General features: G+C 48.4%; 1 protein-coding gene across 1 annotated transcript in view; it reads left to right on the forward strand.

The window, feature by feature from the left end:
- LOC139385252 (vacuolar protein sorting 13 homolog C) overlaps positions 1-25,289 on the forward strand; it is a 204,483-nt gene that overhangs the window by 55,017 nt on the left and 124,177 nt on the right. The window contains exons 14-29 of the mRNA XM_071130409.1: positions 1,892-1,998; positions 2,541-2,781; positions 3,144-3,282; positions 5,507-5,607; positions 7,265-7,407; positions 10,698-10,890; positions 11,829-11,943; positions 13,952-14,088; positions 14,857-14,989; positions 18,193-18,310; positions 19,142-19,274; positions 19,701-19,776; positions 21,721-21,821; positions 22,904-23,057; positions 23,714-23,793; positions 25,146-25,205. Of these exons, the coding sequence (XP_070986510.1) occupies positions 1,892-1,998; positions 2,541-2,781; positions 3,144-3,282; positions 5,507-5,607; positions 7,265-7,407; positions 10,698-10,890; positions 11,829-11,943; positions 13,952-14,088; positions 14,857-14,989; positions 18,193-18,310; positions 19,142-19,274; positions 19,701-19,776; positions 21,721-21,821; positions 22,904-23,057; positions 23,714-23,793; positions 25,146-25,205 (2,031 nt within the window). The remainder of the gene's footprint in view (positions 1-1,891; positions 1,999-2,540; positions 2,782-3,143; positions 3,283-5,506; positions 5,608-7,264; positions 7,408-10,697; positions 10,891-11,828; positions 11,944-13,951; positions 14,089-14,856; positions 14,990-18,192; positions 18,311-19,141; positions 19,275-19,700; positions 19,777-21,720; positions 21,822-22,903; positions 23,058-23,713; positions 23,794-25,145; positions 25,206-25,289) is intronic.

The following is a 25,289-nucleotide window of genomic DNA, read 5'->3' on the forward strand; positions in this document are numbered from 1 at the left end:
ACACACGCCAACTTAGAACATAGCTGATCAAACCTTCCTGGCGGTGATTCTGCTGACTTGAAGAAGGCTTTACTTCCTGTAGTTGATAATGTGCTTGTTTTGTCCTACTAAAACCTAGTTGAATTGACTGACTGAGCATCTGTATCAGAGCATCTATGTGCTTGTTTTGTCCTACTAAAACCTACTAAAACCTACTAAAAACCTAGTTGAATGGACTGACTGAGCATCTTATACAACGCTGTGTACTACTCCCTTCACAGAACAGAGCAAACTGGCTCTAACCAGAATAGAAAGACTGGGAGGCCCCGGTGCACAACTGAGCAAGAGGACAAGTACATTAGAGTGTCTAGTTTGAGAAACAGACGCCTCACAAGTCCTCAACTGGCAGCTTCATTAAATAGTACCTGCAAAACACCGGTCTCAACGTCAACAGTGAAGAGGCGACTCTGGGATGCTGGCCTTCTAGAAAGAGTTCCTCTGTCCAGTCTCAACGTCAACAGTGAAGAGGCGACTCCGGGATGCTGTCCTTCTAGGCAGAGTTCCTCTGTCCAGTCTCAACGTCAACAGTGAAGAGGCGACTCCGGGATGCTGGCCTTCTAGGCAAAGTTCCTCTGTCCAGTCTCAACGTCAACAGTGAAGAGGTGACTCTGGGATGCTGGCCTTCTAGGCAGAGTTCCTCTGTCCAGTCTCAACGTCAACAGTGAAGAGGTGACTCTGGGATGCTGGCCTTCTAGGCAGAGTTCCTCTGTCCAGTCTCAACGTCAACAGTGAAGAGGTGACTCCGGGATGCTGGCCTTCTAGGCAGAGTTCCTCTGTCCAGTCTCAACGTCAACAGTGAAGAGGCGACTCTGGGATGCTGGCCTTCTAGGCAGAGTTCCTCTGTCCAGTCTCAACGTCAACAGTGAAGAGGTGACTCTGGGATGCTGGCCTTCTAGGCAGAGTTCCTCTGTCCAGTCTCAACGTCAACAGTGAAGAGGTGACTCTGGGATGCTGGCCTTCTAGGCAGAGTTCCTCTGTCCAGTCTCAACGTCAACAGTGAAGAGGTGACTCTGGGATGCTGGCCTTCTAGGCAGAGTTCCTCTGTCCAGTCTCAACGTCAACAGTGAAGAGGCGACTCTGGGATGCTGGCCTTCTAGGCAGAGTTCCTCTGTCCAGTCTCAACGTCAACAGTGAAGAGGTGACTCCGGGATGCCTGCCTTCTAGGCAGAGTTGGAAAAAAATCCATATCTCAGACTGGCCAATAAAAAGTAAAGATTAGATGGGCAAAAGAACATAGACACTGGACAGAGGAACTCTGCCTAGAAGGCCAGCATCCCGGAGTCTCCTCTTCACTGTTGACGTTGAGACTGGACAGAGGAACTCTGCCTAGAAGGCCAGCATCCCGGAGTCGCCTCTTCACTGTTGACATTGAGACTGGACAGAGGAACTCTGCCTAGAAGGCCAGCATCCCGGAGTCTCCTCTTCACTGTTGACGTTGAGACTGGACAGAGGAACTCTGCCTAGAATGCCAGCATCCCGGAGTCACCTCTTCACTGTTGACGTTGAGACTGGACAGAGGAACTCTGCCTAGAAGGCCAGCATCCTGGAGTCGCCTCTTCACTGTTGATGTTGAGACTGGTGTTTTGAGGGTACTATTTAATGAAGCTGTCAGTTGAGGACTTGTGAGGCGTCTGTTTAGAGTCTATAGACTATCATGTTGTCTCTTCCTGTTCAGTACCTAACTATGGTGGACCTGCTAGAGTCTGATATCATCTTGTCTCTTCCTGTTCAGTACCTAACCATGGTGGACCTGCTAGAGTTAGAGACTGATATCATGTTGTTTCTTCCTGTTCAGTACCTAACTATGGTGGACCTGCTAGAGTCTGATATCATCTTGTCTCTTCCTGTTCAGTACCTAACCATGGTGGACCTGCTAGAGTCTATAGACTGTATGGTGAAGAATGGACCCTACAGGAAGTTCAGACCTGATGTACCTGTACACACAAATGCCAAGCACTGGTAAGTCAACCAACCAGCCAGCCAGTCAACCAGCCAGCCAGTCAACCAGCCAACCAGTCAGCTAGCCAACCAGTCAGCCAGCCAACCAACCAGCCAGCCAACCAGTCAGCCAGCCAACCAGTCAGTCAGCCAACCAGTCAGCCATTCAACCAGTCAGCCAGCCAACCAGCCAGTCAGCCAACCATTCAGCCAGCCAGTCAGCCAACCAGTCAACCAGCCAACCAGTCAGCCAGCCAACCAGCCGGTCAGCCAACCAACCAGTCACCACTCCATACATTCTAATGAGCAGTACTAGTCAATGTTGTTCATGGTATCTGTGTATCAGGATGGTGTCAAAACAATTTGTACTTTTCAGATTGTTGTTGTTGTTGTTGTCTTCAATCCTAATTGAAGGAAGTATACCTGCAGATGTGTTGTTGGGATAATGTTGTGTTGGGAGTTTCACCATGTTATTTAACTTAGGCTTGAGGTTTTATTAGACTGGGACAATGCCCACTGATCTCCATCTCAGCACCTTAACGGTAGTGTGGCGCTGTTTCCAGGTGGAAGTACAGTATGAACAGCATCCTGGACGTTCATATCAGACGTTTCAACCAGATGTGGTCGTGGTCCAACATCAGGAAGCACCGCCACACTCTGAAGACCTACAGGGCAGCCTACAAGGCCAAACTGCTGACCACACAGGGTAAACTCCGAGAGGACCAAGAGAAGCAGATACAGGACCTGGAGAAGAGCCTGGATGTCTTCAACATCACTCTGGCCCGGCAACAAGCACAGATGGAGGTTTGTATAATATCTGTTGTACCCGTTAACCAGGAGACATCTACCGTATACTACTGGGTTTTACAAACCAGGTCAACGGGGGGTTTTGTGGAGGGTTCTCCCCATGGACCTGTTTCTGAACTCTGTCTCTCTCCTCCTGTCTCTCCCCTCCTCCCGTCTCTCCCCTCCTCCCGTCTCTCCCCTCCTCCCGTCTCTCCCCTCCTCCCGTCTCTCCCCTCCTCCCGTCTCTCCCCTCCTCCCGTCTCTCAACCCCTCCCGTCTCTCCCCTCCTCCCGTCTCTCTCCTGTCTGTCTCCCTCCCTCCTTCTGTCTGTCTCCCTCCCTCCCTCCCTCTTCTTGTTTCTCTCCCCCTCCCTCCTCCAGGTGATCCGGTCAGGGCAGAAGGTCGTAGCTAAGAAGGCTGTGGCCAGCCAGAAGCAGGGAGGAGGATTTTTCAGCAGCTTCTTTGGAAGGAAGGAAGGGAAGAAGAAAGAGCAGGAACAGGAAACCCAGGAGGAAGAGAGTGAGAACTCCTCAGTTACCACACACACACATGCACACATGCACACACACACACACACAAAATCAGGAACAGGTAACCAATGAACAGGACACTCTTGTTAGTCTCAAGAGACTAACAAACTAACGACCAGCTAACCCTCGAGACAAACAAACTAACGACCAGCTAACCCTCGAGACTAACGACCAGCTAACCCTCAAGAGACTAACAACCAGCTAGCCCTCAAGAGACTAACAAACGAACGACCAGCTAACCCTCAAGAGACTAACAAACTAACGACCAGCTAACCCTCGAGACTGACAAACTAACGACCAGCTAACCCTTAAGAGACTAACAAACTAACGACCAGCTAACCCTCAAGAGACTAACAAACTAACGAACAGCTAACCCTCAAGATACTAACAAACTAACGACCAGCTAACCCTCGAGGCAAATTAACGACCAGCTAACCCTCAAGAGACTAACAAACTAACGACCAGCTAACCCTCAAGAGACTAACAAACTAACGACCAGCTAACCCTCAAGAGACTGACAAACTAACGACCAGCTAACCCTCAAGATACTAAAACTAACAACCAGCTAACCCTCGAGACTAACAACCAGCTAACCCTCAAGAGACTAACAAACTAACAACCAGCTAACCCTCAAGAGATTAACTAACTAACGACCAGCTAACCCTCAAGAGACTAACAACCAGCTAGCCCTCAAGAAACTAACAACCAGCTAGCCCTCAAGAGAACAACAAACTAACAACCAGCTAACCCTCAAGATACTAACAAACTAACGACCAGCTAACCCTCAAGAGACTGACAAACTAATGACCAGCTAACCCTGAAGATACTAACAACCAGCTAACCCTCGAGACTAACAACCAGCTAACCCTCAAGAGACTGACAAACTAATGACAGCTAACCCTCAAGATACTAACGACCAGCTAACCCTCGAGACAAATTAACGACCAGCTAACCCTCAAGATACTAACAACCAGCTATCCCTCAAGAGACTAACAAACTAAGAACCAGCTATCCCTCAAGAGACTAACAAACTAACGACCAGCTAACCCTCAAGATACTAACAAACTAACGACCAGCTAACCCTCAAGAGACTAACGACCAGCCAACCCTCAAGATACTAACAAATTAACGACCAGCTAACCCTCAAGATACTAACAAACTAACGACCAGCTAACCCTCAAGAGACTGACAAACTAATGACCAGCTAACCCTGAAGAGACTAACGACCAGCTAACCCTCGAGACTAACGACCAGCTAACCCTCAAGAGACTAACCAGCTAACCCTCAAGAGACTGACAAACTAATGACCAACTAACCCTCAAGATACTAACGACCAGCTAACCCTCGAGACAAACTAATGACCAGCTAACCCTGAAGATACTAACGACCAGCTAACCCTCGAGACTAACGACCAACTAACCCTCAAGATACTAACAAACTAATGACCAGCTAACCCTCAAGAGACTAACAACCAGCTAACCCTCAAGAGACTAACGACCAGCTAACCTCGAGACTAACGACCAGCTAAACCTCGAGACTAACGACCAGCTAACCCTCGAGACTAACGACCAGCTAACCTCGAGACTAACGACCAGCTAACCCTCGAGACTAACGACCAGCTAACCTCGAGACTAACGACTAGCTAACCCTCAAGAGACTAACGACCAGCTAACCTCGAGACTAACGACCAGCTAACCCTCAAGACTAACGACCAGCTAACCCTCAAGACTAACGACCAGCTAACCCTCAAGAGACTAACGACCAGCTAACCCTCAAGAGACTAACGACCAGCTAACCCTCAAGAGACTAACGACCAGCTAACCCTCAAGAGACTAACGACCAGCTAACCCTCAAGAGACTAACGACCAGCTAACCCTCAAGAGACTAACGACCAGCTAACCCTCAAGAGACTAACGACCAGCATGCTCAATCCTCTGTCCTCAATGAGAGACAAGGCTACGGTGCATTGTGTTTTAGACTTGGAGTTCTGATCTCAGAGCAGGTCCACTTTGTCCATATAGCCTTATACATTATAACGTAAAAGGTCAAACTGATGTTAGATCAGCCCCTCCTACTCTCAGATTATTGATGAATGCAGTCCCTGATCGTCCTCACGTGGAACCTTGAGAACACCAGGGAACACATAGATTGGTGTTCTGTTTGTTTGACCATCATTGATTGGTGTACCTAATGTTTAACCCTCCCCTTTTTAGCTACAGGCATTGAAGAGTTGATGTCTGCTGATGAGAAGGCTAAACTCTACACGGCCATCGGATACAGTGGTAGTTCTCACAACCTGGCCTTACCCAAGCAGGTATGTCTCTGTGTCGTCTGTCTTCGGTGTTGGTACTGACAGCTCCCTGGGAAACAACCTGGCCTTACCCAAGCAGGTATGTCTCTGTGTCTGTCCTCGGGCGTTGGTACTGACAGCTCCCTGGGAAACAACCTGGCCTTACCCAAGCAGGTATGTCTCTGTGTCTGTCCTCGGGCGTTGGTACTGACAGCTCCCTGGGAAACAACCTGGCCTTACCCAAGCAGGTATGTCTCTGTGTCTGTCCTCGGGCGTTGGTACTGACAGCTCCCTGGGAAACAACCTGGCCTTACCCAAGCAGGTATGTCTCTGTGTCTGTCCTCGGGCGTTGGTACTGACAGCTCCCTGGGAAACAACCTGGCCTTACCCAAGCAGGTATGTCTCTGTGTCTGTCCTCGGGCGTTGGTACTGACAGCTCCCTGGGAAACAACCTGGCCTTACCCAAGCAGGTATGTCTCTGTGTCTGTCCTCGGGCGTTGGTACTGACAGCTCCCTGGGAAACAACCTGGCCTTACCCAAGCAGGTATGTCTCTGTGTCTGTCCTCAGGCGTTGGTACTGACAGCTCCCTGGGAAACAACCTGGCCTTACCCAAGCAGGTATGTCTCTGTGTCTGTCCTCAGGCGTTGGTACTGACAGCTCCCTGGGAAACAACCTGGCCTTACCCAAGCAGGTATGTCTCTGAGTCTGTCCTCAGGCGTTGGTACTGACAGCTCCCTGAGAAACAACCTGGCCTTACCCAAGCAGGTATGTCTCTGTGTCTGTCCTCGGGCGTTGGTACTGACAGCTCCCTGGGAAACAACCTGGCCTTACCCAAGCAGGTATGTCTCTGTGTCTGTCCTCGGGCGTTGGTACTGACAGCTCCCTGGGAAACAACCTGGCCTTACCCAAGCAGGTATGTCTCTGTCTGTTTCTGTGTCGGTACTGACAGCTCCCTGAGAAACAACCTGGCCTTACCCAAGCAGGTATGTCTCTGTGTCTGTCCTCGGGCGTTGGTACTGACAGCTCCCTGGGAAACAACCTGGCCTTACTCAAGCAGGTATGTCTCTGTGTCTGTCCTCGGGCGTTGGTACTGACAGCTCCCTGGGAAACAACCTGGCCTTACCCAAGCAGGTATGTCTCTGTGTCTGTTTCTGTGTCGGTACTGACAGCTCCCTGGGAAACAACCTGGCCTTACCCAAGCAGGTATGTCTCTGTGTCTGTTTCTGTGTCGGTACTGACAGCTCCCTGGGAAACTGTGTCTGTTTATTCCCCTGTATGTCTCTCTGTGTGTGTTTATTCCCCTGTGTGCCTCTCTGTGTGTGTGTCTGTTTATTCCCCTGTATGCCTCTCTGTGTGTCTGTTTATTCCCCTGTATGCCTCTCTGTGTGTGTATATTCCCCTGTATGCCTCTCTGTCTGTTTATTCCCCTGTATGCCTCTCTGTGTGTGTTTATTCCCCTGTATGCCTCTCTGTGTGTCTGTTTATTCCCCTGTGTGCCTCTCTGTGTGTGTGTATTCCCCTGTATGCCTCTCTGTGTCTGTTTATTCCCCTGTGTGCCTCTCTGTGTGTGTTTATTCCCCTGTATGCCTCTCTCTGTGTGTGTTTATACCCCTGTGTGCCTCTCTGTGTGTGTGTGTGTGTGTCTGTTTATTCCCCTGTATGCCTCTCTGTGCTCTCCAGTACGTGGCAGTGGTGGTGACCTTCAAGCTGTTCCGTACGTCCATCACGGTGAGGGAGGAGCCCAACGTCCCAGAGATCCTGAAGATCCAGATGATCGACCTCAGCACCACCGTCTCCCAGAGACCCGGGGCGCAGGCCATCAAGTGGGTCTCTTTCTTCCTTTCTCTAATCACAACCCAGCACCACTGTCCCTAATCACAACCCAGCACCACCGTCTCCCAGAGACCCGTCCCTAATCACAACCCAGCACCACCGTCTCCCAGAGACCCGTCCCTAATCACAACCCAGCACCACCGTCTCCCAGAGACCCGTCCCTAATCACAACCCAGCACCACCGTCCCTAATCACAACCCAGCACCACCGTCTCCCAGAGACCCGTCCCTAATCACAACCCAGCACCACCGTCTCCCAGAGACCCGTCTCTAATCACAACCCAGCACCACCGTCCCTAATCACAACCCAGCACCACCGTCCCTAATCACAACCCAGCACCACCGTCCCTAATCACAACCCAGCACCACCGTCCCTAATCACAACCCAGCACCACCGTCCCTAATCACAACCCAGCACCACCGTCCCTAATCACAACCCAGCACCACCGTCCCTAATCACAACCCAGCACCACCGTCCCTAATCACAACCCAGCACCATCGTCTCCCAGAGACCCGGGGCGCAAATCAAATCAAATCAAATGTATTTATATAGCCCTTCGTACATCAGCTGAGATCTCAAAGTGCTGTACAGAAACCCAGCCTAAAACCCCAAACAGCAAGCAATGCAGGTGTAGAAGCACGGTGAAAAACTCCCTAGAAAAGCCAAAACCTAGGAAGAAACCTAGAGAGGAACCAGGCTATGTGGGGTGGCCAGTCCTCTTCTGGCTGTGCCGGGTGGAGATTATAACAGAACAAGATGCCAAGATGTTCAAATGTTCATAAATAATCAGCATGGTCAAATAATAATAAGGCAGAACAGTTGAAACTGGAGCAGCAGCACAGCCAGGTGGACTGGGGACAGCAAGGAGTCATCATGTCAGGTATTCCTGGGGCATGGTCCTAGGGCTCAGGTCCTCTGAGAGAGAGAAAGAGAGAAGGAGAGAATTAGAGAACGCACACCTAGATTCACACAGGACACCGAATAGGACAGGAGAAGTACTCCAGATATAACAAACTGACCCTAGCCCCCCGACACACAAACTACTACTGCAGCATAAATACTGGAGGCTGAGACAGGAGGGGTCAGGAGACACTGTGGCCCATTCCGAGGACACCCCCAGACAGGGCCAAACAGGAAGGCCATCAAGTGGGTCTCTTTCCTCTTCCTTTCTAATCACAACCTGGTTCCTCCTGATTCCTGCTTACAAGCAAAAAGTCAAACAGGAAGTAACAGTGAGGCGCTTCATACGGAAGTGGTCCATCACTACAGGACTGGTTCGCCAGAACAGAGTGGAATATGTTCCCGGGATTCATCCCATGAGGAGTTTACCACCGGACCCAATTATTAAGTGCATCGGCGACGTCGTCTCCAGTAACCGTTCGTACATATCCCAACCAGAAGCCCTGGATTACAGGCGACATCCGTACTGAACTAAAGGCTAAAGCTAACGACTTTCAAGGAGCGGGTCACTAATCCGGACGCTTATAATAAATCCCGCTACGCCCTCCAATGAACCATCAAACAAGCAAAGCGTCAATACAGGACTAAGATCGAATCCTGATACACCGGCTCTGACGCTCGTCGAATGTGGCAGGGCTTGCTAACTATCACAGAATACAAAGGGAAACCCAGCCGCAAGCTGCCCAGTGACGCGAGCCTTCAAGACGAGCTAAAGGCGTTCTTTGCTCACTTTGAGACAAGCAACACTGAACCATGCAATGAGAGCACCAGCTGTTCGAAACGACTGTGTGATCACGCTCTCCGTAGCCGATGCGAGCAAGACCTTTAAACATGTTAACATTCACAAGGCCGCATGGCCAGACGGATTTCCATGACGTGTACTCAGAGCATGCGTTCACCAGATGGCAAGTGTATTCACTGACATTTTCAACCTCTCCCAGACCCAGTCTGTAATACCTACATGTTTCAAGCAAACCACCATAGTCCCTGTGCCTGAGAATGCCAAGGTAACCTATGTAAATGACTTCCGCCCAGTAGCACTCGCGTCTGTTACCATGAAATGCTTTGAAAGGCTGGTCATGGCTCACATCAACACCATTATCCCAGACACCCTAGACCCACTCCAATTCCCATACCGCCCCAACAGATCCAACAGATCCACAGATGACGTCATCTCTTTTGGCTCACATCAACACCATTATCCCAGAAACCCTAGACCCACTCCAATTTGCATACTGTCCCAACAGATTCACAGATGATGTAATCTCTATTGCACTCCACACTGCCCTTTCCCACCTGGACAAAAGGTACACCTTTGTGAGAATGCTATTCATTGATTACAGATCGGTGTTCAACATCCTAGTACCCTCCAAGCTCATCACTAAGCTAAGGAACCCGGGATTAAATACCTCCCTCTAACTAGATCCTGGACTTCCTGACAGGCAGCCCCCAGGTGGTGAGGGTAGGCAACAACACATCCGCCATGCTGAACTTCAACACGGGGGCCCCTCAGGGGTGCGTGCTATGTCCCCTCCTGTCATCCCTGTTCACCCATGACTCAAACATCATTAAGTTTGCTGACGACAAGGCGGTGGTAGGCCTGATCAGACAGCCTAGAGGTAGGAGGTCAGAGACCTGGCCGTGTGGTGCCAGGACAACAACCTCTCCCTCAACGTCAGTAAGACAAACGAGATGATTGTGGACTACAGGAAAAGGAGGACCGAGCACGCCCCCATTCTCATCAATGGGGCTGTGGTGGAGCAGGTTGAGAGCTTCAAGTTCCTTGGTGTCCACATCACTAACAAACTAGATTGGTCCAAACACACCAAGACAGTCGTGAAGAGAACATGACAAAGCCTATTCCCCCTCAGGAGACTGAAAAGATTTGGCATGGGTCCTCAGATCCTCAAAACGTTCTACAGCTGCACCATCGAGGACATCCTAACTGGCTGCATCACCGCCTGGTTTGGAAACAGTTCAGCATGTAGTGGAGTTCACACAGTCACAAAAGGTTTTATTGCAAAGACAAAAAATGCATTTGTTCAAAGCAAGAACACACAAGAGAAAACATTAAGGAACATTTAATACAACGGTTGATTAACTATTTATCTCCTCCTCTCCTCTCCCCTCGATCTCTCCTCTTCCATCTCCCCTCTCTATCCTCTCCCCTCTCTATCCTCTCTTCTCCTCTCCATTCTCTATCATCTCTCTCCTCTCTCTATCCTCTCCCTCCCATCTCCCTTCTCTCCCCTCTCCTCCTCCTCCTCTCCTCTACTTCTCTATCTTCTCCCTCCCCTCTCCTCTCTCTCTCCTCTCCCAGGGTGGAGGCAGCGTTAGAACACTGGTACGTAACAGGGTTGGAACAGCAGGGAGCTGTCCCCTCTCTCATAGCGTCAGTAGGGGACTCCACCTCTTCTCTGCTCTCCATCCTGTTTGAAGTCAACCCAGAGGACAGCGTTGCAGAGCAGCTGCTCAGAGTCCACTCCCAGCCTGTAGAGATCATCTATGACTCGGTGTGTATGGGTTTACACACCCTCACTCACTTACTGCCCTGTCACACAATCTGCTGCTATCATCTCTCCCATCTATAAGGACCTCCCTCTGTCCCAGAGAGTCAGAAATTAAACCTGACTATGTGGAATCTCCCTGTCTCTCTCTCCCTGTCTCTCCCTGTCTCTCTCTCCCCGTCTCTGTCTCCCTGTCTCTGTCTCCCCGTCTCTGTCTCCCCGTCTCTGTCTCCCTGTCTCTGTCTCCCCGTCTCTGTCTCTCCCTGTCTCTCTCTCCCCGTCTCTCTCTCCCTGTCTCTGTCTCCCCGTCTCTGTCTCCCCGTCTCTGTCTCCCTGTCTCTGTCTCCCCGTCTCTGTCTCCCTGTCTCTGTCTCCCTGTCTCTGTCTCCCCGTCTCTGTCTCCCCGTCTCTGTCTGCCCGTCTCTGTCTGCCTCTCTGTCTCTGTCTCTGTCTGCCTCTCTGTCTCTGTCTCTGTCTGTCTGTCTCATATATGATCAAGCCTCATTAATGATGTCATCAATGGCGGATAACCTGCCCTACGAAGTCCTGTCTTTGACCAAGTAGTGCAGATCCCTCCTTCTCCAATGTATTAATGTCTGTTATTGCTAGTATTTCATGTTGCATATTACCATGTTTATTCTCCATGCACGTAGTCTGTTTACAGTTCCTGCCTGTATTCAAATTCACACGGTACGTTACTCTCCTGCCCTTTGTGGGGTCACGGAAGTCACTAAGGTCAAGTCTTGTGTGTGTTTCTCTGTGTCACTTGACAGTGAACAGCATGGCAGAGTTCTTTAAGACAGGGAAATAAACGTGTGTGTGTGTGTCTCTCTCTCTCTGTCAGTTGACTGTGAACAGCATGGCAGAGTTCTTTAAGACAGGGAAATAAACGTGTGTGTGTGTGTGTGTGTGTGTGTGTGTGTGTCTCTTTCTCTCTCTGTCAGTTGACTGTGAACAGCATGGCAGAGTTCTTTAAGACAGGGAAGGGAGTGGACCTGGAGGTGTTGACTTCAGCTACTCTCTCCAAGCTGGAGGAGATTAAGGACAAGACAGCCACTGGTGTGTACAGGAAACAGGAAACACTTTATGACAGCCACTGGTGGGTACAGGAAACAGGAAACACTTTATAACAGCCACTGGTGGGTACAGGAAACAGGAAACACATTATAACAGCCACTGGTGGGTACAGGAAACACTTTATTACAGCCACTGGTGGAAACAGGAAACACTTTATAACAGCCATTGGTGGGTACAGGAAACAGGAAACACTTTATGACAGCAACTGGTGAGAACAGGAAACACTTTATAACAGCCACTGGTGGGTACAGGAAACACTTTATAACAGCCACTGGTGAGAACAGGAAACAGGAAACACTTTATGACAGCCACTGGTGGGTACAGGAAACAGGAAACACTTTATAACAGCCACTGGTGGGTACAGGAAACAGGAAACACTTTATAACAGCCACTGGTGGGTACAGGAAACACTTTATTACAGCCACTGGTGGAAACAGGAAACACTTTATAACAGCCATTGGTGGGTACAGGAAACAGGAAACACTTTATAACAGCCACTGGTGAGAACAGGAAACACTTTATAACAGCCACTGGTGGGTACAGGAAACACTTTATAACAGCCACTGGTGAGAACAGGAAACAGGAAACACTTTATGACAGCCACTGGTGGGTACAGGAAACAGGAAACACTTTATAACAGCCACTGGTGGGTACAGGAAACAGGAAACACTTTATAACAGCCACTGGTGGGTACAGGAAACAGGAAACACATTATAACAGCCACTGGTGGGTACAGGAAACACTTTATTACAGCCACTGGTGGAAACAGGAAACACTTTATAACAGCCATTGGTGGGTACAGGAAACAGGAAACACTTTATGACAGCAACTGGTGAGAACAGGAAACACTTTATAACAGCCACTGGTGGGTACAGGAAACACTTTATAACAGCCACTGGTGAGAACAGGAAACACTTTATAACAGCCACTGGTGGGTACAGGAAACAGGAAACACTTTGACAGCAACTGGTGAGAACAGGAAACACTTTATAACAGCCACTGGTGGGTACAGGAAACAGGAAACACTTTATAACAGCCACTGGTGGGTACAGGAAACAGGAAACACTTTGACAGCAACTGGTGAGAACAGGAAACACTTTATAACAGCCACTGGTGGGTACAGGAAACAGGAAACACTTTATGACAGCCACTCGTGGGTACAGGAAACACTTTATAACAGCCACTGGTGGGTACAGGAAACAGGAAACACTTTATGACAGCCACTGGTGGGTACAGGAAACACTTTATAACAGCCACTGGTGGGTACAGGAAACACTTTATAACAGCAACTGGTGGGTACAGGAAACAGGAAACACTTTATAACAGCCACTGGTGGGTACAGGAAACACTTTATAACAGCCACTGGTGGGTACAGGAAACACTTTATAACAGCCACTTGTGGGTACAGGAAACAGGAAACACTTTATGACAGCCACTGGTGGGTACAGGAAACAGGAAACACTTTATGACAGCCACTGGTGGGTACAGGAAACAGGAAACACTTTATGACAGCAACTGGTGAGAACAGGAAACACTTTATAACAGCCACTGGTGGGTACAGGAAACAGGAAACACTTTATGACAGCAACTGGTGAGAACAGGAAACACTATATGACAGCCACTGGTGGGTACAGGAAACACGTTATAACAGCCACTGGTGGGTACAGGAAACAGGAAACACTTTATAACAGCCTCTGGTGGGTACAGGAAACACTTTATAACAGCCTCTGGTGGGTACAGGAAACAGGAAACACTTTATAACAGCCTCTGGTGGGTACAGGAAACAGGAAACACTTTATAACAGCCACTGGTGGGTACAGAGAAACAGGAAACACTTTACTTATGTGTTCATAAAGCTTCTATAACAGCTACATAAGATGTTATTACAACCGTTATAAGCATCCTCATACACACTGCTAGGTAGATGTTTGTCTCTGGCTGGTTCTTCATTATCTAACATCTATTGAGGATGATTTTGTCCTCTGTGCAGGTCTGTCTCACATCATTGAGACCCGGAAGATTCTGGACCTGAAGATTGACCTAAAGCCTTCATACCTGCTGGTGCCTAAGTCTGGCTTCTACCACGCCAAGTCTGACCTGATGATCATAGACTTTGGTAGTCTACAGGTGAGAACAGACTGGTAGTCTACAGGTGAGAACAGACTGGTAGTCTACAGGTGAGAACAGACCGGGTAGTCTACAGGTCTACAGGGGAGAACAGACGGGTAGTCAGGTGAGAACAGACCGGGTAGTCTACAGGTGAGAACAGACCGGGTAGTCTACAGGTGAGAACAGACCGGGTAGTCTACAAGTGAGAACAGACTGGTAGTCTACAAGTGAGAACAGACGGATAGTCTGCAGGTGAGAACAGACGGGTAGTCTACAGGTGAGAACAGACGGGTAGTCTACAGGTGAGAACAGACGGGGTAGTCTACAGGTGAGAACAGACGGGGTAGTCTACAGGTGAGAACAGACGGGGTAGTCTACAGGTGAGAACAGACGGGTAGTCTACAGGTGAGAACAGACGGGGTAGTCTACAGGTGAGAACAGACTGGTAGTCTACAGGGGAGAACAGACGGGTAGTCTACAGGTGAGAACAGACGGATAGTCTACAGGTGAGAACAGACGGGTAGTCTACAGGTGAGAACAGACGGGTAGTCTACAGGTGAGAACAGACGGGTAGTCTACAGGTGAGAACAGACTGGTAGTCTACAAGTCTACAGGTGAGAACAGACGGGTAGTCTACAGGTGAGAACAGACGGGTAGTCTAAAGGTGAGAACAGACAGGCTAGAATAATGACAGCAAAGACACCCTATTGTTTTATTGTGTCATAGTTTTAAAGGTGTGTGTGTGTGTGTGTGTGTGTGTGTGTGTGTGTGTGTGTGTGTGTGTAGCTGGTGAGTGTGGACCAGGGGAACCCCCAGTCTTTATCACCCAGTTTCAGTTCCCTGGAGGAGATTATGGACCGTGCCTACGAGAAGTACTCACTGGAGCTACGTAGTGTCCAGGTCCTTTACAGCAAGTCAGGTACATACACACACACACACACACACCAGGGGTTCCGTTAGACGGTAGTAGCCGATACCAGAAATGAAAAGCCGATAAATAAAATTGTCTCCGAGAGAAGGGAAAATTAAATCCCGTTGTGAAATAATAATACAGTTGATTGATGGGAGGAACATGAGAGTAGAGAGAGAAGTGATTCTACAGCTGATCATACAGGGCTGCTGCTAGAGCCACTAGGCGGGCTTCCCACTGGGCAGGCTTCCCACTGGGCAGGCTTCCAACAAGATATTCTGTATTAGCAACATGCTAGTTGTTGCATCTATAGATCTTCTGTATTAGCAACATGCTAGTTGTTGCATCTATATATCTTCTGTATTAGCAACATGCTAGTTGCATCTATAGATCTTCTGTATTAGCAACATGCTAGTTGTTGCATCTATAGATCTTCTGTATTAGCAACATGCTAGTTGTTGCATCTATAGATCTTCTGCATTAGCAACATGCTAGTTGTTGCATCTATAGATCTTCTGTATTAGCAACATGCTATTTGTTAAATCTGTAAATCTTCTGTATTAGCAACATGCTAGTTGTTGCATCTGTATAACTTCTGTATTAGCAACATGCTAGTTGTTGCATCTATATATCTTCTGTATTAGCAGCATGCTAGTTGTTGCATCTATACTTCTTCTGTATTAGCAACCCATGCTAGTTGTTGCATCTATACTTCTTCTGTATTAACAACCCATGCTAGTTGTTGCATCTGTATATATTCTATATTAGCAACATGCTAGTTGTTGCATCTATATATATTCTGTATTAGCAACATGCTAGTTGTTCCATCTATATATCTTATATATTAGCAACATGCTAGTTGTTGCATCTATATATATTCTGTATTAGCAACATGCTAGTTGTTGCATCTATAGATCTTCTGTATTAGCAACATGCTAGTTGTTGCATCTATATATCTTCTGTATTAGCAACATGCTAGTTGTTGCATCTATTGGTCTTCTGTATTAGCAACATGCTAGTTGTTGCATCTATATATATTCTATATTAGCAACATGCTAGTTGTTGCATCTATAGATCTTCTGTATTAGCAACATGCTAGTTGTTGCATCTATATATCTTCTGTATTAGCAACATGCTAGTTGTTGCATCTATTGGTCTTCTGTATTAGCAACATGCTAGTTGTTGCATCTATAGATCTTCTATATTAGCAACATGCTAGTTGTTGCATCTATAGATCTTCTATATTAGCAACATGCTAGTTGTTGCATCTATAGATCTTCTATATTAGCAACATGCTAGTTGTTGCATCTTCCCCCTTACTGCATTTCAAACAGTTTTTTTCATCTGTGTCTCATGAAACCACTCAGATGTCTTCCCACTAACAGTGTTTTCCTGTTAATGTGGAACAAACATTCACTCAGTCTACTGCCTTGTGAGCAGCAATGCGCACTGAGCTCTGTCCCTCACTGTTTCTGTCTCTGTCCACTGAGCTCTGTCCCTCACTGTTTCTGTCTCTGTCCACTGAGCTCTGTCCCTCACTGTTTCTGTCTCTGTCCACTGAGCTCTGTCCCTCACTGTTTCTGTCTGTCCCTCACTGTTTCTGTCTCTGTCCACTGAGCTCTGTCCCTCACTGTTTCTGTCTCTGTCCCTCACGGTTTCTGTCTCTGTCCACTGAGCTCTGTCCCTCACTGTTTCTGTCTCTGTCCACTGAGTTCTGTCCCTCACGGTTTCTGTCTCTGTCCCTCACGGTTTCTGTCTCTGTCCACTGAGCTCTGTCCCTCACTGTTTCTGTCTCTGTCCCCACTGAGCTCTGTCCCTGACTGTTTCTGTCTCTGTCCACTGAGTTCTGTCCCTCACGGTTTCTGTCCACTGAGCTCTGTCCCGCACTGTTTCTGTCTCTGTCCACAGAGCTCTGTCCCTCACGGTTTCTGTCTGTCCCTCACTGTTTGTCTCTGTTCACTGAGCTCTATCCCTCACTGTTTCTGTCTCTGTCCCCACTGAGCTCTGTCCCTCACTGTTTCTGTCTCTGTCCCTCACGGTTTTTGTCTCTGTCCACTGAGCTCTGTACCCCACTGTTCTGGTCTGTCCCCACTGAGCTCTGTCCCCCACTGTTCCGGTCTGTCCCTCACTGTTCCGGTCTCTGTCCCCACTGAGCTCTGTCCCTCACTGTTCCGGTCTCTGTCCTCACTGAGCTCTGTCCCTCACTGTTCCGGTCTCTGTCCCCACTGAGCTCTGTCCCTCACTGTTCCGGTCTCTGTCCCCACTGAGCTCTGTCACTCAATGTTTCTGTCTCTGTCCCCACTGAGCTTTGTCCCCCACTGTTCCGGTCTGTCCCCACTGAGCTCTGTCCCTCACTGTTTCTGTCTCTGTCCCCACTGAGCTCTGTCCCTGACTGTTTCTGTCTCTGTCCACTGAGTTCTGTCCCTCACGGTTTCTGTCTCTGTCCCTCACGGTTTCTGTCCACTGAGCTCTGTCCCGCACTGTTTCTGTCTCTGTCCACTGAGCTCTGTCCCTCACGGTTTCTGTCTCTGTCCCTCACGGTTTCTGTCTGTCCCTCACTGTTTGTCTCTGTCCACTGAGCTCTGTACCCCACTGTTCTGGTCTGTCTCCACTGAGCTCTGTCCCCCACTGTTCCGGTCTGTCCCTCACTGTTCCGGTCTCTGTCCCCACTGAGCTCTGTCCCTCACTGTTCCGGTCTCTGTCCCCACTGAGCTCTGTCCCTCACTGTTCCGGTCTCTGTCCCCACTGAGCTCTGTCCCTCACTGTTCCGGTCTCTGTCCCCACTGAGCTCTGTCACTCAATGTTTCTGTCTCTGTCCCCACTGAGCTCTGTCCCCCACTGTTCCGGTCTGTCCCCACTAAGCTCTGTCCCTCACGGTTTCTGTCTCTGTCACTCAATGTTTCTGTCTCTGTCCCCACTGAGCTCTGTCCCCCACTGTTCCGGTCTGTCCCCACTGAGCTCTGTCCCCCACTGTTCCTGTCTGTCCCCACTGAGCTCTGTCCCCCACTGTTCCGGTCTGTCCCTACTGAGCTCTGTCCCTCACTGTTCCGGTTTCTGTCCCCACTGAGCTCTGTCCCCCACTGTTCCGGTTTCTGTCCCCACTGAGCTCTGTCCCACACTGTTCCGGTCTGTCCCTACTGAGCTCTGTCCCACACTGTTCTGGTCTGTCCCCACTGAGCTCTGTCCCTCACTGTTCCGGTCTGTCCCTACAGGTGAGGAGTGGAAGACGGCCCGTCAACGTGGTTCCTCTATACAGCACATCCTGCAGCCCATGGACTTCAGCCTCCAGCTGGCCAAATGCATGGTGGAGAAGGACACCAGGATGTCCAGGTAACACCAGACTGGGGGGGCTGAGCCAGGTAACACCAGACTGGGGGGGCTGAGCCAGGTAACACCAGACTGGGGGGGCTGAGCCAGGTAACACCAGACTGGGGGGGCTGAGCCAAGTAACACCAGACTGGGGGGGCTGAGCCAGGTAACACCAGACTGGGGGGGCTGAGCCAGGTAACACCAGACTGGGGGGGCTGAGCCAGGTAACACCAGACTGGGGGGGCTGAGCCAGGTAACACCAGACTGGGGGGGCTGAGCCAGGTAACACCAGACTGGGGGGGCTGAGCCAAGTAACACCAGACTGGGGGGGCTGAGCCAGGTAACACCAGACTGGAGGGGCTGAGCCAGGTAACACCAGACTGGGGGGGCTGTTCCAGGTAACACCAGACTGGGGGGGCTGAGTGTTCCAGATTAGTAAACCTCTGGTATCTACTGTGTTCCAGATTAGTAAACCTCTGGTATGGTACCTACTGTGTTCCAGATTTGTAAACCTCTGGTATGGTATCTACTGTGTTCCAGATTAGTAAACCTCTGGTATCTACTGTGTTCCAGATTAGTAAACCTCTGGTACCTACTGTGTTCCAGATTAGTAAACCTCAGGTATCTACTGTGTTCCAGATTAGTAAACCTCTGGTATCTACTGTGTTCCAGATTAGTAAACCTCTGGTATGGTACCTACTGTGTTCCAGATTAGTAAACCTCTGGTATGGTACCTACTGTGTTCCAGATTAGTAAACCTCAGGTATCTACGGTGTTCCAGATTAGTAAACCTCTGGTATGGTACCTACTGTGTTCCAGATTAGTAAACCTCAGGTATCTACTGTGTTCCAGATTCAAGGTGTCTGGAGAACTGCCTCTCCTCCATGTGAAGATCTCAGACCAGAAGATCCAGGGAGTGTTGGACCTGGTCAACAGCATCCCCCTGCCCCAGAGTGATTCCACCCCTTCCACCCCCACCCAGAAGGTACAGTTGGTATGCCCCAGAGTGATTCCACCCCTTCCACCCCCACCCAGAAGGTACAGTTGGCATGCCCCAGGGTGATTCCACCCCTTCCACCCCCACCCAGAAGGTACAGTTGGCATGCCCCAGGGTGATTCCACCCCTTCCACCCCCACCCAGAAGGTACAGTTGGCATGCCCCAGTTCACCAGTAGAGTAACCTACACACACACCCATTATATTGGTACAGTAGAGTAACCTACACACACATTATATTGGTACAGTAGAGTAGCCTAAATACACCCATTATATTGGTACAGTTGGTATGACCCAGTTCACCAGTAGAGTAACCTACACACACACCCATTATATTGGTACAGTTAATCATGTCTAATAGTAATAGGATTGGCAATCAACTGTTTTCTTCCCCCTCCCATATTGTTTCCACTAGATGCTGTGTTTGTCTGAGGCCAGGCCCAACATCCTGGGTTTACAGTCCCCCGTCCTGCTGGATGCATTAGAGACAGGTGGGGGGGGGGGTTGGTTCTTCACTAAACTGTTTCTGCAGGAACTGATCCAGGGTCTGCTGTTATCTGACCACTCTTAACGGTTATAATTGAGTGTCAGGTAATCTGATCCTAGATGGGATGCTCCTCCTATCCCCTGGTCTTTGTCTAAAATGGATGCCATGACTCAGTTGTCTGTTGGGGACGGTGAGTCGATGTCGAGTGCAAGACAGAATACAACAGCTCCCCCCTCAGGTAACAGAAGACTGTATTTTAGAGTCAGCGGCTCAACCTCCTTCATCTGATTTGGATCAGACAAACAAGGGCATTTCCATGGCAACTATTACTGAAGAACAAAGGCCAGGAGATAGAAGGACCATCTGTTACTGAAGGCCAAAGACCAGGAGATAGAAGGAAGAACAAAGACCAGGAGATAGAAGCACCATCTGTTACTGAAGAACAAAGACTAGGAGATAGAAGGAAGAACAAAGACCAGGAGATAGATGGACCATCTGTTACTGAAGAACAAAGACCAGGAGATAGAAGGATGAACAAAGACCAGGAGATAGAAGGACCATCTGTTACTGAAGAACAAAGACCAGGAGATAGAAGGAAGAACAAAGACCAGGAGATAGAAGGAAGAACAAAGATCAGGAGATAGAAGCACCATCTGTTACTGAAGAACAAAGACCAGGAGATAGAAGGAAGAACAAAGACCAGGAGATAGATGGACCATCTGTTACTGAAGAACAAAGACCAGGAGATAGAAGGAAGAACAAAGACCAGGAGATAGAAGGAAGAACAAAGACCAGGAGATAGATGGACCATCTGTTACTGAAGAACAAAGACCAGGAGATAGAAGGACCATCTGTTACTGAAGAACAAAGACCAGGAGATAGATGGAAGAACAAAGACCAGGAGATAGAAGGACCATCTGTTATTGAAGAACAAAGACCAGGAGAAAGAAGCACCATCTGTTACTGAAGAACAAAGACCAGGAGATAGATGGACCATCTGTTACTGAAGAACAAAGACCAGGAGATAGATGGAAGAACAAAGACCAGGAGATAGAAGGACCATCTGTTACTGAAGAACAAAGACCAGGAGATAGATGGACCATCTGTTACTGAAGAACAAAGACCAGGAGATAGATGGAAGAACAAAGACCAGGAGATAGAAGGACCATCTGTTATTGTATGGGATGAATCATGAATGAGTGGAAACATTTCTTTCACTATGGGATATGTTCTGTTTATTTTCAGACGTCTGTAGGTGATGTACACTGAGTGGACAAAGCATTAGGAACACCTGCTCTTTTCATGACAAACTGTCCAGTCCAGGTGAAAGCTATGATCCCTTATTGATGTCACCTGTTAAATCCACTTCAAATCAGTGGAGATGAAGGTGAGGAGACAGATTAAAGAAGGACTTTTAAGCCTTGACACATGGATTGTGTATGTGTGCCATTCAGGGTGAAAGGGCAAGACAAAAGATTGAAGTGCCTTTGAACAGGGTATGATAGTAGGTGCCAGGCGCACCAGTTTGAGTGTCAAGAACTGCAATGCTGCTGGGTTTTTCCCACTCAACAGTTTCTCGTGTGTATCCAGAATGGTCCACCACCCAAAGGACATCCAGCCAACTTGACACAAGTTGTGGGAAGCATTGGAGTCAACATGGGCCAGCATCCCTGTGGAACGCTTTGACACCTTGCAGAGTCCATGTCCCGACGAATTGAGGCTGTTCTGAGGGCAAGGGGGGGGGGGGGGTTGCAAATCAATATTAGGAAGGTGTTCCTAATGTTTTGTCCACTCAGTGTATGTGTGATCTTTTTACACTATGCAGACTGTATGTAGTCTGTATGTAGTCTGTATGTAGTCTGTATGTAGTCTGTATATAATCTATATGTAGTCTGTATGTAGTCTATAAGTAATCTATATTACTCTATATATTTATCTTCCTCCTCAGACTCAGATGGAGAGTCATATTATATGTCCGTGGATGAGGAGCACCAACCCTCCGTCACAGAGGAGCTGACTGACGTACACTTCAAGTTTGAAGTCAGAGCGGTACAGAGCTGTTCTTGTATTTTTTCTCTCTATAATGTTCAAATAACCCAATAATCAAAGCAATACATTTTTCTATTGGTGACCCCAGTGGGAGTCGAACCCACAACTCTGGTGTTGCTAAAGCTCTATGCTCTACCAACCGAGCTACACAGGACCACTGTCTATAGCGCTATGCTACACAGGACCACTGTCTAAAGCGCTATGCTACACAGGACCACTGTCTATAGCGCTATGCTACACAGGACCACTGTCTATAGCACTATGCCACACAGGACCACTGTCTATAGCGCTATGCTACACAGGACCACTGTCTATAGCGCTATGCTACACAGGACCACTGTCTATAGCGCTATGCTACACAGGACCACAGGACCACTGTCTATAGCACTATGCTACACAGGACCACTGTCTATAGCACTATGCTACACAGGACCACTGTCTATAGCACTATGCTACACAGGACCACTGTCTATAGCACTATGCTACACAGGACCACTGTCTATAGCACTATGCTACACAGGACCACTGTCTATAGCACTATGCTACACAGGACCACTGTCTATAGCGCTATGCTACACAGGACCACTGTCTATAGCGCTATGCTACACAGGACCACTGTCTAAAGCGCTATGCTACACAGGACCACTGTCTAAAGCGCTATGCTACACAGGACCACTGTCTATAGCACTATGCTACACAGGACCACTGTCTAAAGCGCTATGCTACACAGGACCACTGTCTATAGCGCTATGCTACACAGGACCACAGGACCACTGTCTAAAGCGCTATGCTACACAGGACCACTGTCTATAGCGCTATGCTACACAGGACCACTGTCTATAGCGCTATGCTACACAGGACCACTGTCTATAGCGCTATGCTACACAGGACCACAGATTCACTGTCTATAGCACTATGCTACACAGGACCACTGTCTATAGCACTATGCTACACAGGACCACTGTCTATAGCACTATGCTACACAGGACCACTGTCTATAGCACTATGCTACACAGGACCACAGGACCACTGTCTAATGCGTTATCATGTTATTGAGGTGTGTTTTTGGTGACGTTCTCCAGGTGCTGTTGGAGTTGACGCGTCAGGCTGACCAGGAGAACACGCTGTTAGCCCTCAGTGTGTCTCAGCTGGGAGCAGAGGGCAAGATGAGAACCTATGACCTCACCATCACCTCCTACCTCCGTAAAGTAGGCCTGGACTACTGTGAGATACGAGGTACCTGTAACCCTAACTAACTAACCCCTGACCTATGACCTCACCATCACATCCTACCTCCATAAAGTAGGCCTGGACTACTGTGAGATACTAGGTACCAGTAACCCTAACTAACTAACACTAACCCCTGACCTATGACCTCACCATCACCTCCTACCTCCATAAAGTAGGCCTGGACTACTGTGAGATACGAGGTACCAGTAACCCTAACTAACTAACCCTAACCCCTGACCTATGACCTCACCCTCACCTCCGTAAAGTAGGCCTGGACTACTGTGAGATCAGAGGTACTAGTAACCCTAACCCCTGACCTATGACCTCACCCTCACCTCTGTAAAGTAGGCCTGGTCTACTGTGAGATCAGAGGTACTAGTAACCCTGACCTATGACCTCACCCTCACCTCCGTAAAGTAGGCCTGGACTACTGTGAGATCAGAGGTACAGTAGGACCACGGTAGAGACTGCATCTGGGATGAAGTCCTCCACTTCAGTACAGCCATGGTAGTAGCAGCCCATGTCGGATGTAGACTGGGCCGTGGGATGTCTGTAAACAGGAAATCGCTATTATTTATATAAATGTCCAACTGATTCTATCCCTCTATAACAGGGATGGGCATCCCCAGACATGATTAGTAATGAATGATGTTCATTTCCAGACTCCAATAACCAGCCTCTGCACCTGATCAGCTCCTCAGACAAGCACGGCTCAGACCTGCTCAAAGTGGAGTACACCAAAGTAAGTGGAGTTTTACTCACTGGGTTCTTTTGTCCAGTCACTCCTTCTGTTGGTCTCAAATCGATATCTCTGCTCTCACACTCTCAATCTTTCACTCTCACTCTTTCACTCTCACTCTTTCACTCTCACTCTTTCACTCACTGTCACTCTTTCACTCTCTCACTGTCACTCTTTCACTCACTCACTCTTTCCCTCTCTCACTCTTTCACTCTCTCTCACTCTTTCACTCTCTCTCTCTCACTCTCACTCTTTCACTGTCACTCTTTCACTCACTCACTCTCTCACTCTTTCACTCACTCACTCACTCACTCTTTCATTCACTCACTCACTCTTTCACTCACTCACTCTTTCACTCACTCACTCACTCTTTCACTCTCACTCACTCTTTCACTGTCACTCTTTCACTCACTCTTTCACTCTCACTCTTTCACTCTCTCTCTTTCACTCTCTCTTTCACTCTCTCTTTCACTCTCTCTCTCTCACTCTTTCTCTCTCTCTCACTCTCACTCTTTCACTCTCTCACTCTCACTCTTTCACTCTCTCACTGTCACTCTTTCACTCACTCACTCTTTCACTCTCTCTCACTCACTCTTTCACTCTTTCACTCACTCTTTTACTCACTCTCACTCTTTCACTCTTTCACTCTCTCTCACTCTCACTCTTTCATTCTCACTGTCACTCTTTCACTGTCACTCTTTCACTCACTCTTTCACTCACTCACTGTCACTCTTTCACTCACTCACTCACTCTTTCACTCACTCACTCTTTCACTCACTCACTCTTTCACTCACTCACTCTTTCACTCTCACTCTTTCACTCTCACTTTCACTCTCTCTTTCACTCTCTCACTCTCACTCTTTCACTCTCTCTTTCACTCTCTCTCTCACTCTCTCTCTCACTCTTTCTCTCTCTCTCTCTCTCACTGTCACTCTTTCACTCTCTCACTGTCACTCTTTCACTCTCTCACTGTCACTCTTTCACTCTCTCACTGTCACTCTTTCACTCGCTCACTCACTCTTTCACTCACTCACTCTTTCACTCACTCACTCTTTCACTCACTCACTCTTTCACTCACTCTCACTCACTCTTTCACTCACTCTTTCACTCACTCTTTCACTCACTCTCTCTCACTCTCACTCTTTCACTCACTCACTCACTCACTCTTTCACTCACTCTCTCTCTATTGCATTTTGCCCAAGTTCACAAGCACAATATCTTATTTTAGAAAGAAAAATCCCAATATTTTTATCGTTGGGTCTCTCGTTCTATGGAAATCTTATATGAGCTAAGCAGTTGTTTTCTAGAGCAGGAAGTGTTTGTGAGTCCTAACGACATGCTATCCCTTCCTACAGGCTGATATCAACGGGCCTAATTTCCAGACCACGTTTGACAACACTGAGCAAAACCTGAAGGTATGTGATATGAATTGGTAGTGTTTTTGTTGTTGTTTTTCTCTGAGTAACCAAGGTAACCGCTGATAATTATTGCAACGGTAT

This window comes from Oncorhynchus clarkii, chromosome 26 (assembly GCF_045791955.1).
Source record: "Oncorhynchus clarkii lewisi isolate Uvic-CL-2024 chromosome 26, UVic_Ocla_1.0, whole genome shotgun sequence".
In the NCBI taxonomy this organism is placed as follows: domain Eukaryota; kingdom Metazoa; phylum Chordata; class Actinopteri; order Salmoniformes; family Salmonidae; genus Oncorhynchus; species Oncorhynchus clarkii.